At 49.1% G+C, this 13,947-nt stretch overlaps 1 protein-coding gene across 3 annotated transcripts in view; it reads left to right on the forward strand.

Annotated features, from left to right (window-relative positions):
• The window catches only part of cdhr2 (cadherin related family member 2), a 349,352-nt gene that overhangs the window by 254,723 nt on the left and 80,682 nt on the right, over positions 1–13,947 (forward strand). For all 3 annotated transcript variants that reach the window (XM_072512189.1, XM_072512190.1, XM_072512191.1), the window contains 4 exons: positions 2,391–2,555; positions 5,329–5,390; positions 6,970–7,219; positions 8,233–8,472. In XM_072512189.1, the coding sequence (XP_072368290.1) occupies positions 2,391–2,555; positions 5,329–5,390; positions 6,970–7,219; positions 8,233–8,472 (717 nt within the window). The remainder of the gene's footprint in view (positions 1–2,390; positions 2,556–5,328; positions 5,391–6,969; positions 7,220–8,232; positions 8,473–13,947) is intronic.

Raw genomic sequence — 13,947 nt, forward strand, 5'->3', positions numbered from 1 at the left:
CCTCCATTGTCCAGCAAACTGAGCCTACTCTTACCTATCTGATCATAGCCAGAGTATCTCCACCAATGACTTTCTTCCCCTCCTGGCCTGCATGATTATCTCTGGAATCCCCCTTAGATGATCCTTACCCTCTCCTCTGCCACAAGCTGCCACTCGTCAACACCATCAGCAGAGATGATATCAGCTTCCACATTTATGCTGACATCCAGCTGTACTTCTCCACCATCAACAGACTATTTGTCTGACATCAAGCTTGGAATGAATCATTATTTCCTCCAGCTAAACATGAGCAACCAAAGCCATCATCTTCAATCTCCTTCATAACCTCCTTATCCTGGACATTGATTCCATCCCCTGCCATATACCAGTGTCTCAATCTGAACCTTATACGAGTTTAAAAGCAAATACTGCGGATGCTGGAATCTGAAACCAAAGAGAAAATGCTGGAAAATCTCAGCAGGTCTAGCAGCATCTGTAGGGAGAGAAAAGAGCTAACGTTTCGAGTCCAGATGACCCTTTGTCAAAGCGAGTTTGACTTGAGATACCCTCCCAAATCTTTTTCATCATCGGGATTGCCTACTATTACCAGTAAAGTAGCAGCTACCCCCTACCCCAGTTCACCTGTTCTGCTGCTGAAGCCCTCACCAAGCCTTTTTTTACTGTTTCAATGCTCTCTTGGTCACCCCTACCCCTTTACCCCATCGTCCACTTTCCCTAACTTCAGCTTTGTCATAACCTGGGGTTAAGCAGGTCATGAGACACTAATGAAACCTTCAGCAGGTCATGGGACACTTATGAAACTGAGGGATTGATATTCCCAAATAGACACTCCCCCACTGAGGGGCGGGGCTCCCCCTTCTATATCCTATGTAAAACTATGACCTGTGAGCTAGCTCCTGTAGTAGAGTAACTGTTCTGTACTCGTGTTCTGTTGCATAAAACCTTTTTCCTTTGACTCAACCTGTTTGGTTCGGTGTGGACTCCTTTCTGGACCTTATAATAAGCTCATTCGGCAAAACTGCTGCCCCTATCCTAACTTGCATCAAGTTCCACTTGCCCATCACCTTAGCCCTCACTGACTTACAATGGGTTCCAGTGCCACAGCAACTCAATTTTAAAATGTTCATCTGTTTTTTCTTCCTGGTTAACCGAATCTCTGTAACTTCTTCTGCCCAACTTCCTGAACTCTCTGCTCTCAGACTTGCTCTCTTTTGATCCTGTCTTCCCTTTGCCATGAGCCATCTACAGTGCATGCCCTGGAATGGCCTCCAAAAGATCTCCGTCTTTCCATCTTACACTTCTCCAAAAGCTCCTTCAAACATACCCCTTCACCCCTGCTTTTAAAAACCTTTCCTGTGTTTCTCCCCAGAGTGAAACGAGTGTCTTTTTTCTTGGTGTACGGTCCATTTCTCCATCCTTTTATGAAGCACCTTGAGATACTTTTTCAACATTAAATATCTTTGTGCAAGTTGCTTCAATTATTATACTTTGGTAACAGCATGTCAAAATTTATCGACCTGGCAGAGGAGACAAAGGGTAATTTAATGACAGAATAAATTCCCATTAGAGAGCTAAAATAACTCCGAAGTGGTCATTCATGTGAGAGAGGTGAAATCAAACAAGAAAATTATTTGACATGTACAGGTTGAGTACCCCTTACTGGAAATTCCCAAATTTGAAAAGCTCTGAAATCTGCACTTTTTTCACAACTACACCTATACAGGTATTCCAAAACTCCCCTCTTGATGAAGGACACCCCCGAGGCTGCCTTCAGTCTCTTTTACATCATCCTGTCTTTCTGCTTCATCTTCACTGCAACCGAGTTCCGCTCAGCGGGGGTGGCGGTGCAGAATCTGCTGTCCGACCAGCTGGGCAGTGAGTATCTGGCCTTCGTCCATTACCACACCCACAGGACAACGGCCAGCACGGTAGCACAGTGGTTAGCACTGTGGCTTCAGAGCACCAGGGTCCCAGGTTTGATTCCCCGCTGGGTCACTGTCTGTGCGGAGTCTGCACGTTCTCCCCGTGTCTGAGTGGGGTTCCTCCGGGTGCTCCGGTTTCCTCCCACAGTCCAGAGACGGCTGTTAGGTGGATTGGCCATGATAAATTGCCCTTAGTGTCCAAAAACAAAGGTTAGGAGGGGTTATTGGGTTACGGGGATAGGGTGGAAGTGAGGGCTTAATGGGTCGGTGCAGACTCGATGGGCTGAATGGCCTCCTTCTGCTCTGTATGGTCTATGTTCTATGTCACCGTGCACTCGCTGCTGCCGCTAGGTGTAGTGTGTGACTCTACTCCACTTCTGCATTTAACAATTGCCAATTGGGAGTACAATCAATCCAGTGTGCAGAATGATAGCTGAATAATAGTTTATTTTTATATTTTTTTGCTAGATTGTTGCAAATGATACGACGAATCCAACCGAATGTTGTTCCAGTGCGACTCTTATAATCTACATTGTTGACATCAATGATCACAGTCCAGAATTCCCACAGCAAGCATACATCCTCAGCGTAAAAGAACATGCAAACATTGGAACTAAAATTGCGACTGTTAGAGTAAGTTTTATTTTACCTGTATTTAATCATAGCTGAAATAATGCATCTTTATTCTAAATCTCTGAAATAATATATTTATGTGCTGGCCCAAATTAACATACCAGAGACTACTTTTCCCGGGTACTTTAAACCCCAACTAGTGTCCAAAATGGTTACGATAGCTATTGAGCTGTAATGGAGGAGGAGATGGGGCTAGTCAGAGGAACCCAACTTCAGGAGGATAGAGGGAGAGGAGGGTCAGGAATGCGAGAAGGGCTTCAGGTTCACGGTTACTTGCTGGATGCTGATCATGAGAAACCAGTCATAACCAGCTGTGGAATATGCCAGAGGGTCAAGTTCAGGAGCCACAAGCAAACAAAGGAAAAGGGAGATGCTGGGGAGGGGGGAATGGAATGCATGGTGGGGAACGGGACCAGAGGCTTTCGGGTGGAAGGGCTGTATTTGAGAGACATACTCCCCATCAGACTCTGCTATTTTGTTTTCACCCAATGTGGTTTCCACAACTTCAGAATCCATCAGGGGGTCCATCTTCTGCAATCAATAGTTTCAATTCCTTCTCCATAAAGATCACAATTAAAAAGACCGATTCGCATTGAGAATTGGGTTCAGCTGGTTTAGCATAGTGGGCTTAACAGCTGGCTTGTAATGCAGAAGAAGGCCAGCAGCACGGGTTCAATTCCCGTATGGCCTCCCCGAACAGGCGCCGGAATGTGGTGACTAGGGTTTTTCACAGTAACTTCATTGAAGCCTACGTGTGACAATAAGTGATTATTATTATTATTTATTATTGGGTGTAAATTTGGGAGAAAATGTGAAAAAGGAGGAGAATAAAAAATATTTTACAAAAAAAGACCGACAGTGGTGGTGGTTGATGCAGTACCTTCTTCTCCTCCTGCACCACCTGAAGTGATAAGGGTAGAAGAGTTAGGGTGCATTGTGTCAGGTCACTATAGGATAATATGTCTGATGAGACCATGTGGAGCTTTATGAGCATTGATAGGTTTGGGGAATTAGGAATCATGAATAGTTATGTGTATGTAAGGAAGTTGAAATGGCCACATAACATCCAGCTGATATATCTCCTCCTCTGCCTGTGGTTATAAGGGGGCGAGATTCTCTGGTATCGGCGCGATGTCCGCCGACTGGTGCCAAAAACAGCGCAAATCAGTCGGGCATCGTGCCGCCACAAAGGTGCGCTGGACGGCGCATGCGCGGGAGCGTTAGCGGCCGCTCACGGCACCCCGCGCATGCGCAGTGGAGGGAGTCTCTTCCGCCTCCGCCATGGTGGAGACCGTGGCGAAGGCGGAAGGAAAAGAGTGCCCCCACGGCACAGGCCCGCCCGTGGATCGGTGGTCCCCGATCGCGGGCCAGGCCACCGTGGGGGCAACCCAATGGGCCAGATCGCCCCGCGTCCCCCCCAGGACCCCGGAGCCCGCCCGCGCCGCCTTGTCCCGCCGGTAAGAGAGGTGGTTTAATCCACGCCGGCGGGACAGGCATCCTAGCAGCGGGACTTCGGCCCATCCGGGCCGGAGAATCTCGGGGGGGGGGCCCGCCAACCTTCTGAATAACATTTGTCTCCCATGGAGAGACATAAATGGCTGCCATGCTGTGTATTTAAATATCTGAAGCTCAAAAATGGAAGTAAGAATGGGATTTGGATGCTGGCTTTTGACAGAGCTTTGCAGAAAGTCCACTGAAATATTAACATCATGGGCGAGATTCTCCGACCCCCCCGCCGGGTCGGAGAATCACCGGGGGCTGGCGTGAATCCCGCCCCCGCCGGTTGCCGAATTCTCCGGCATCGGATATTTGGCGGGGGCGGGAATTGCGCCGCGCCGGTTGGCGGGCCCCCTCCCCGCGATTCTCCGTTCCGGATGGGCCGAAGTCCCGCTGCTAAAATGCCTGTCCCGCCGACGTAGATTAAACCACCTACCTTACCGGCGGGACAAGGCGGCGCGGGCGGGCTCCGGGGTCCTGGGGGGGGGGCGTGGGGCGATCTGGCCCCAGGGGGTGCCCCCACGGTGGCCTGGCCCGCGATCGGGGCCCACCGATCCGCGGGCGGGCCTGTGCCGTGGGGGCACTCTTTCCCTTCCACCTTCGCCACGGTCTCCACCATGGCGGAGGCGGAAGAGACTCCCTCCACTGCGCATTCGCGGGAATGCCGTCAGCGGCCGCTAATGCTCCCGCGCATGCGCCGCCCGGAGATGTCATTTCCGCGCCAGCTGGCGGGGCACCAAAGGCCTTTTCCACCAGCTGGCGGGGCGGAAATTCGTCCGGCGCGGGCCTAGCCCCTTAAGGTTGGGACTCGGCCCCCCAAGATGCGGAGCATTCCGCACCTTTGGGGCGGCGCGATGCCCGACTGATTTGCGCCGTTTTGGGCGCCAGTCGGCGGACATCGCGCCGATACCGGAGAATTTTGCCCCATATGCTTTCAAAGTTTTTTTTAAAATGCATCAGAATCACCTAGTTGTCCTCTACTTGATCATGTCTGTATTGTTCTCGTAAATAACTTAAACTCATTAGTAATTATTTGTGGTTGGGCTAAATTCATTTCCACTAATTAAATAATTTGTACTTTCAGTTAATTTGATGATTAATTTTATCCTTAAAATTAATTACATTTCCTTGCAGACTTCACAAACCAAATGTTTGGATTAACAAAAATGTTCTTTGACTCTTTGGGATAAACCTCTTGAAGAAAGCTTAATGCAAAAGTGTAGAATATTGGTACTAATGTCATCATTAATAGCTATTGTTTAAACTTATTCGACAGGCAACTGATCCTGACAGTGGCAGTTTTGGTAGAATTACCTACAGCCTGTTACCAAAGAGCATGTATGTATTCATTATGATTCTTTGGAATTAGTAGCTATTCTAGTTGACTTTGATAGATTTTACAATAAATTAATCAAATAGATCTACTTATAAAATTCTTGAGCTATGAAAGTCATAGGTGGGTATGTCTGCACTTGTGGAAAATAAGGGGCCATTTTTAAATGTCCCCATTGGTAAAAGAAAATGAGTATTGGTTGTAAAATTGAAGACAAACCTGCTGCCACTCATTACTTGTCTGGTAGGAACAGTTAAAATGGACCCTGAATATTAACTTGCATTTATAATGTGCTGGAAATGCATTGCAATTTCATCAGTATCATCAAGAGATGAAGACAGAATATGACATTTTGAGCATGTACCCTTCAACAGAACTGGGATAAAAGGTACATATCTGAAATCATAAGCTATCTTATGAAAGACTGAGCAATGAAAAAAACCCTCTCAATTTCTATCTATAGTCTGTTTCAATCTGAATGCAAAGTGACTGATGGCAACAGACTTTATCTTAGCCATACTGCTTCCATTGTTGAGTAACCTCCTGCAGCAATCATATATAAATAGGGAAGGAGGCTATCGACACCCCAGAATTGTGAGCCGTGCAATATTCAGTATCTTCAGGAGAGGAAGAGAATAAATATGAGGGTGGAAAAAAAGCGCAAAAATGTTTGCGCAAAAATGAAAGCTTCTAACTTTGCTTCCCTTTTGAAGCAGAAGGCAGTCACCCCAGGAACTGAAGAGTGAGAAGACGGGAGTAGCTTTTGTTTCTGATAGGACATCGCAACCTGCTCAGCCCTGCGATGATTTCTGACCGAGAGGAGATGGAATGTGACATTGGACAGGCAGTTCTTCCACCCATTCTCTTTGCATCCCCAACTCATCTTGATCTAATCTCATTTTATACAAATGCTTCAGTTATAGCCACAGTGTGTATATTTGTAAGAAGCAAAAATACCTGCTGTGGAGTGTTGCATATGGGACTCACTGTGCAGTGTTAAAACTGCAGTCATTCCCAAGCAAGTATGTGTTCACGTTGAGGGGGCATCAAAATATGGCCTTGGGAATTCTTGCCGATTTCAACCTGCGCACTCACCCCCTACATTGGAGTGTCAAGATGTCATTGAAAAATGGTGGCAGACCCATTGGGATAATTCATTTGTAATGGTGAATTGGAGGTGGGTGCCCGTTGAAATGAAATGAAAATGAAAATCGCTTATTGTCACAAGTAGGCTTCAAATGAAGTTACTGTGAAAAGTCCCTAGTCGCCACATTCCAGTGCCTGTTCAGGGAGGCTGGTACGGGAATTGAACCCGCGCTGCTGGCCTTGGTCTGCTTTAGCCAGCTATTTAGCCCACTGTGCTAAACCAGTCCCTATAAATGCATGTAAATGTCTTCACATCTGGGATTTAGGATGGGGTTAAGGTGGGGGGTGAATAACAGGTGGAATGCACAATGGACCACTGGAATTTTTGCTATGGTATATTACTTGAATATTACTGATCTAACTTTGACAATGTTTTCCTGAAGAATGTGTATGTGAATTCCAGACTGCTGACGGTTCACTTAATTGTTGTTTTAACAGAAGAAATGACTTTAAAGTTAATAGCACGACAGGTGTAATTACAGTTGAGAACAACATAACACTGGACAGAGAGAAACGTCCTATTTATTATGCGACCCTTCAGGCAACAGATGGTGGAAACCGTATAGGTACAACTGCGCTTGAAATTGTCCTGGAAGACATAAATGATTTTCATCCAGTGATGGCAAGAGACTCCTACACTGCATTCATCACGGAAAACAAAGACAATGAATTAAACATTAGAATTGAAGTAAGTCCAAATCCAACGCATTTTTATTTATGCTTTTGCTCCAATTTTGCAAATTTTGTCTTCAAATTGAGTGAAGCCAGTTCTAGAGACAGGATAATTTTGATTTTAGGGGATGCAGCAAATATTATTAGGTCAGATGTTGCACATGGGAGGGGGTGGCATATTGTTACTGGATTAGTAATCTAGAGACCCAGGTTAATACTCTGGTGACCTGCATTCTAATGCTACTGCCACAGATGGTGAAATTTGAATTCAGTAAGAATCTGGAATTAAAAGTCTAATGATGAAGATGAAGCTGTTGTTGATTGTTGTAAATCCCCTCTGGTTCATTGATGCTCTTTAGGGAAGGAAATCTGCCATCCTTCCCTGGTCTGGCCTATATGTGACTTCAGAGCCACAGGTTGACTCTCAAATGGCCTAGCAAGCTACTCAGTTCATAGGCAATAAATGCTGGCTCAGCCAATGGTGCCCGCATCCAATGATTAGAACAAAGGGCTAGTTTGCTCTAATTTTGCACCCAAAATGTGCTATTCCCCAACCTCAAAAAGAGCAACTCTATTACATCAGTGTAACGTTTATCTGTTTTCCCACGAGAGCCATGTCGAATGAGATTTGGAGACAAATTTGTGCTGAGAACATATATGTTTCATTGACAGTATTTTTTTAGATTAAGAGACAGATTCAAGATGTCTTATCTGAGCATAATCAAAATATATGTGTTCCACTACTTGCGGAAAATGTCACGAGGCATCTGCTTTTTAACTGATAAAGCAAATATTGTTTGCTGGTCAAACCTTGAAGGTTGACCAGGTATACCTATGTTACTAATACCAATCAGGACACAAGATTTAGTGAAATATTATTAAGATGAGACAGAGAGAGAGAAAATCTTTAACAGCATGATAAAGAGTCACATTGTTCGAGACGATGAAGTCTTGAAATAAGAATTAATTTTAAGACGAAAATCAGAAATCACCTCCTAATTTTGTTTTGAATGCTTTTTTTTGGTAAAGGCTTTTGACAATGATCAGGAAGGCACCAATAACAGTGAGATTCGCTACACTATAGCTGCAGGTGACTACCGACAAAATTTTACGATTGATCCGATCACGGGTGTTCTCCGTTCAGTTGGCCCTATCGATCGAGAGGATATGAAATCTTCTTTAAATGGAAAGATTATCCTAATTGTGGAAGCGTATGATTTGGGAATTCCTAAACTTTCAACAACGGTCAATGTCACTATCAATGTAGAGGTAAGCTTTTAAACTTTGTGACTTTTTCATATTTGGTTGTAATGTAGAAGTTTATATCTGCACTATTAAAGTACCCAGGAGGGTGGCACGGTGGCGCTGCTGCCTCATGGTGCTGAGGACCCGGATTCGATCCCGGCCCCGGGTCACTCTCTGTGTGGAGTGTGCACATTCTCCCCGTATCTGTGTGGGTCTCACTCCCACAACCCAAAGATGTGTAGGGTAGGTTGATTGGCCACGCTAAATTGCCCCTTAATTGGAAAAATTTAAGTACCCAGGAGCATGTCCATAAAAATACCTTCTTGTGGATTCAATTTCAAAAGAATACACTTTTCTTCATTCTTTGCATTGACGTCTAAAATAGGACTCTTGTGTTTTTTTCCAATTAACCCTGTAACATAATATGATGTAGCGGAGCATGGCTTGAGAGCTTATTACTTTGCTTGGTTATGGCTTAGTGTATGAGGCTTGCTGAGAGAAATCATTTTTATTCACTGTGCACAAGAGGCAGAATTAATGGCAGACCAATTTGTTGTTGAGGCACGATCAATTGGACTAAAGACGATAGTTGAATCCAAACTGAGGCTTTATTGCTATCAGATGTGTGGCCTCCCACAGCAGCTGGCGAAATGGCTGCGAGCTGGAGGACACGCATATTTATACCCCGCCTCCTGGGCGGAGCCAGCAGGCAGGTGCTACAGGCAATCCTGTAGTGCAGGTTCCACCGTACATCCTCTAATATAGGTACAACAGTGGTTTACCACATTCACCCCCTGTTAAAAATTGAGTCCGGCGGGGGTGGTGGATAACTATATACAATAATGAGATAATATTTACAAAGCAAACAAATGTCCATTGACGTCCGGTGGACCAGTCAGAGGTTTAGCCGGTCCGGGGCCTTGATGTTCCTCTGGGAGCGACAAAGTGGTGTCGGCAATGTGTTGGTGCTGATCTGGTCGAAGGTGACTCCGGGAGGGTACCAAAATCCTCTTCATCAGCGGGGGGGGGGGGACAGTCCTGGGGGGTGGGGGGTGGGGGGTGCTGTTGTGAGCGACGGGGGAGGGGAGGGTGGCGGGGGGCAAAGGGGGTGGTGTGGGGGTGGAACCTGCTGGTGCCAGGTCCCTGAGGGAGACAGTATCCTGGTGGCCATCGGGGAACGCCACGTAGGCGTACTGGGGGTTTGCGTGGAGCAAGTGCACCCTCTCCACCAATGGGTCCGCCTTGTGGAGTCGGACATGTTTACGGAGAAGCACGGTTCCCGGAGCTGTGAGCCAAGTCGGGAGCGACACCCCAGATGTGGACTTCCTGGGGAAGGCAAAAAGATGTTCATGAGGTGTATTGTTAATGGCAGTGCAGAGTACTGAGCGAATGGAATGTAGTGCATCAGGGAGGACCTCTTGCCAACGGGAGGCTGGGAGATTTCTGGACCATAGGGCCAGCTAGACGGCCCTCCATACCGTCCCATTCTCCCTTTCTACCTGTCCGTTTCCCCGGGGGTTGTAGCATGTCGTTCTGCTGGAGGCGATACCCCTGCTGAGCAGGAACTGACATAGCTCATCACTCATGAATGAGGATCCCCTGTCACTGTGGATGCAGGCGGGGAAACCGAACAGAGTGAAGATCGAATTGAGGGCTTTAATGATGGAGGCAGACGTCATGTCGGGGCATGGGATGGCGAAGGGCAACCGGGAGTATTCGTCGATCACACTGAGGAAATACGTGTGACGATCGGTGGAGGGGAGGGGCCCTTTGAAATCCACGCTGAGGCGTTCAAAGGGGCGGGAGGCCTTCACCAGGCGCGCACGGTCCGGCCGGTAGAAGTGCGGCTTGCACTCCGCACAGACTTGGCAGTCCCTGGTGATTGTCCTTACTTCCTCAATGGAGTAGTGCAGATTTTGTGCCTTCATGAAGTGGTTCAACTGTGTGACTCCTGGGTGACAAAGGCTGTCGTGCAGGGTCCGGAGTCGGTCTACCTATGCGCTGGCACATGTACCTCGGGATAGGGCGTCTGGGGGCTCGTTGAGTTTGCCAGGGCGATACATAATCTCGTAATTATAAGTGGAGAGCTCGATTCTCCACCGCAAGATTTTATCATTTTTGATCTTGCCCCGCTGTGTGTTGTTGGACATGAAGGCTACGGACCGTTGGTCAGTGAGGAGAGTGAATCTCCTGCCGGCCAGGTAATGCCTCCAATGCCGCACAGCTTCACCAATAGCTTGGGCCTCATTTTCGACAGAGGAGTGCCGTATTTCGGAGGCATGAAGGGTGTGGGAAAAAAATGCCACGGGCCTGCCTGCCTGATTGAGGGTGGCGCCGAGGGCGACGTCTGATGCGTCGCTTTCTACTTGGAAGGGCAGTGTTTCATCTTCAGCGTGCATTGTGGCCTTGGCAATATCAGCTCTGATCCGGGCGAAGGCCTGTTGGGTGGACTGTATGAGTGGGCGGGCCTTGTCCGCATAGTTCGGGACCCACTGGGCGTAGTATGAAAAGAACCCCAGGCAGCGTTTGAGGGCCTTGGGGCAGTGGGGGAGGGGGAGCTCCATGAGGGGGCGCATGCGGTCAGGATCGGGCCCCAGAACTCTGTTCTGGATCACATAGCCGAGGATGGCTAAGCGGTTCATGCTGAACATGCACTTCTCCTTGTTGTAAGTGAGGTTTAGGAGAGTAGCGGTGTGGAGAAATTTAGCAAGGTTGGCGTCATGGTCCTGCTGATCGTGGCCGCAGATGGTGACATTGTCTAGGTACGGAAAGGTGGTCCGCAACCCGTACCGGTCAACCATTCGGTCCATCTCCCTTTGGAAGACCGAGACCCCGTTAGTGACGACGAAGGGGACCCTAAGGAAGTGGAATAGGCGGCCGTCTGCCTCGAAGGCGGTGTATGGATGGTGTGATTAACGAATGGGGAGCTGGTGGTAGGCGGATTTCAGGCCTACCGTTGAGAAGACCCCGTACTGTGCAATCTGATTAACCATGTCAGATATGCGTGGGAGGGGGTACGCGTCGTGCTGCGTGTACCAATTGATGGTCTGGCTGTAGTCCATGACCATTTGGTGCTTCTCCCTAGTTTTAACTACTACCACTTGAGCTCTCTAGGGGCTGTTGCTGGCCTCGATGATGCCTTCCCGAAGCAGCCGCTGGACTTCGGACCTGATGAAGGTCTTGTCCTGGGTGCTGTACCGTCTGCTCCTGGTGGCGACGGGTTTGCAATCTGGAGTTAGATTGGCAAAGAAGGTAGGTGGGTCGACCTTTAGGGTCACGAGGCCGCACACAGTAAGGGGTGGTAAGGGCCCGCCGAATTTCAGGGTTAGGCTCTGGAGGTTACACTGGAAATCCAGGCCGAGGATTATTGCAGCGCAGAGGTTAGGGAGAACATAGAAGCAGAAGCCGTGGTATTCTACGCCCTTGACCGTGAGCGTGACCGTCGACTTTCACGCTAGTGGATGCGTTGGTCAGGTTCTGCGGGCGCGACTGGTCGATTGACATGGAGGCGAGCCTTGGTTGGTCGTCGGGTAATGGGGCGGCCGTTGAGCTCCGGTCCTGGAACGCCGGTGGTGCCCATGTGCTGAGGGGTAGACAAGGTGGCGGCGCCCGAAGATCTTGAGGGTTACAAACTGGCGGTGCCCTAGGAACGCACGTTGCGCGGGCGGAACAAGATGGCGGCGCCCATGAAACGCACGTGTTGTGTGGAGGGGAAGATGGCGGTGCCAACTGGTCGCACGTGGTCTGGGGGGGGGAGGAGGAGGAGATGGCGGCGCCCATTGTCCGTGACCGGGGTGGGGGGGGGGGGGGGTGGGGGGGGGGGGGGCGATAGTGCCTACTGAGTGGGCCTGGCACACAGCAGCGAAGTGGCCCATCTTCCCTTTACAAAGGGCAGAGCGGGCCAGGCAGCGCTGGCGGGGGTGCTTTTGCTGGCCGCACAAATAGCATCGGGGCCCCCCGGGGTTCGCTGGCTGGCGTGTAGTGCAGGCATATTGGGTGGGCAGCGCCCCCGCTGGGGCGGCTGTCTGTGGGGTCCACAAAGCGTAGGAGGGGTGGGCCGCGCGGTTGGGGGCGTAGGACTGGACGTTGTGCAGGGCGACCGTCATGGAGAGTGCTAGCGTTTTAGTCTCTGCGAGGTTGCGCGTGGCCCCTTCTAGGGGCTGCTGGCGTATCATATCTGACCCAATTCCAGTCACAAATGCGTCCCACATAAGGAGGTCTGAGTGCTCCTTGGCTGTGACGTCCTGGCAGTCACAGTCCCGGACTAGTGGGATTAGGGCCCTCCAGAAGTCTTCTATGGACTCACCAGGTAGTTGAGAGCGAGTGGCGAGCACGTGTCTGGCGAAGAGCGTGTTCGGCTTTTGCTCATAGTTGTCCTTGAGTCAAGTCATGGCTTCGGCATAGTTCGGTGCATCCTGGATTAGTGGGAAGACTTTGGAGCTCAACCTGGAATATAAAATCTGGATCTTCTGAGCCTCCGGAACAGGGGTTGGCGCCGCGTTGATATACGTTTTGAAGCAAGCACGTGGCTCGCGCCGTCGGGAACTCAGCCCGTCGAGGGTGGAGTATCGCGGGCGGGCAGGCCGATGACAAGCAAACAGCCTCGCGACTGCGCGCGGTTCGTGTCCCGATGGCATCGGTTTGGAGGGGGTGGAGCATCGCAAACCGGCATCAACCCAGCGCCTGCCCCAATTCCGCCATCGGAATCCATTCTCGGCCCGATCGCCAATCCCCATTTCGCCGTCGGGCTATGGAGAATCCAGCCCAAAGTATTTCATTTTATGGCTCTGCTGCTTTAATCATCTCTGGTTGAAAAGAATCTACTGCAGCCTATGCAGCACGTTTAATATTGTGGAATGCGCCAAGCTCTTGGTCAGAATGACCTGGCTCATTGGGCACTGATCAGCAATTAGGAGGAGTTAGGTGAAGTGATTAAAAGTTATAATCAAAGAGGCATTTTTGAAGACAAGCAGAGACATAGCAGGGTGCGGGATGAAAGAATGGGATCCAGAATGCAGAGCTAGAAGTTCTGTTATTGATAGTAGTGGTGTAGAGGGATGCAGTAAGGTGCAGGGGTTGAGGGATGGGAAGAGATGCACAGGAGTTAAAAGAGTGGAGGATACAGGTTGGGATTGGGGGCTGGAAGAAGTCACAGAGTTAGGATGTTGAGCCTCACCTGAAGTGCGCAAATTTCATAACTTTTCTGTTTGATCTGTGTGTACCGCTATGTTACCTCAGTCGATGACTCACCATAAGGCAGACGCATTTGAAACATGCCCACACTGCAAATTCACTAAGTGGAGGCATTTCAGCAGCGTAATTAATAACACCGCCAACATGTAATTAATCTGTCTCATCATTTACTCTCCAAAAGTGGGACGTTCATCCTCATGCACCCCTTCAGTTTTATGTCCCACATCAGACTGGAAGAGGTACTCATGGAGTTTGAACCCCTTTATTCTCAGTTGTCCCGCCACAAACCTGCATCTAGTGAAAATG

Source organism: Scyliorhinus torazame, chromosome 7, assembly GCF_047496885.1.
Source record: "Scyliorhinus torazame isolate Kashiwa2021f chromosome 7, sScyTor2.1, whole genome shotgun sequence".
Lineage (NCBI taxonomy): Eukaryota > Metazoa > Chordata > Chondrichthyes > Carcharhiniformes > Scyliorhinidae > Scyliorhinus > Scyliorhinus torazame.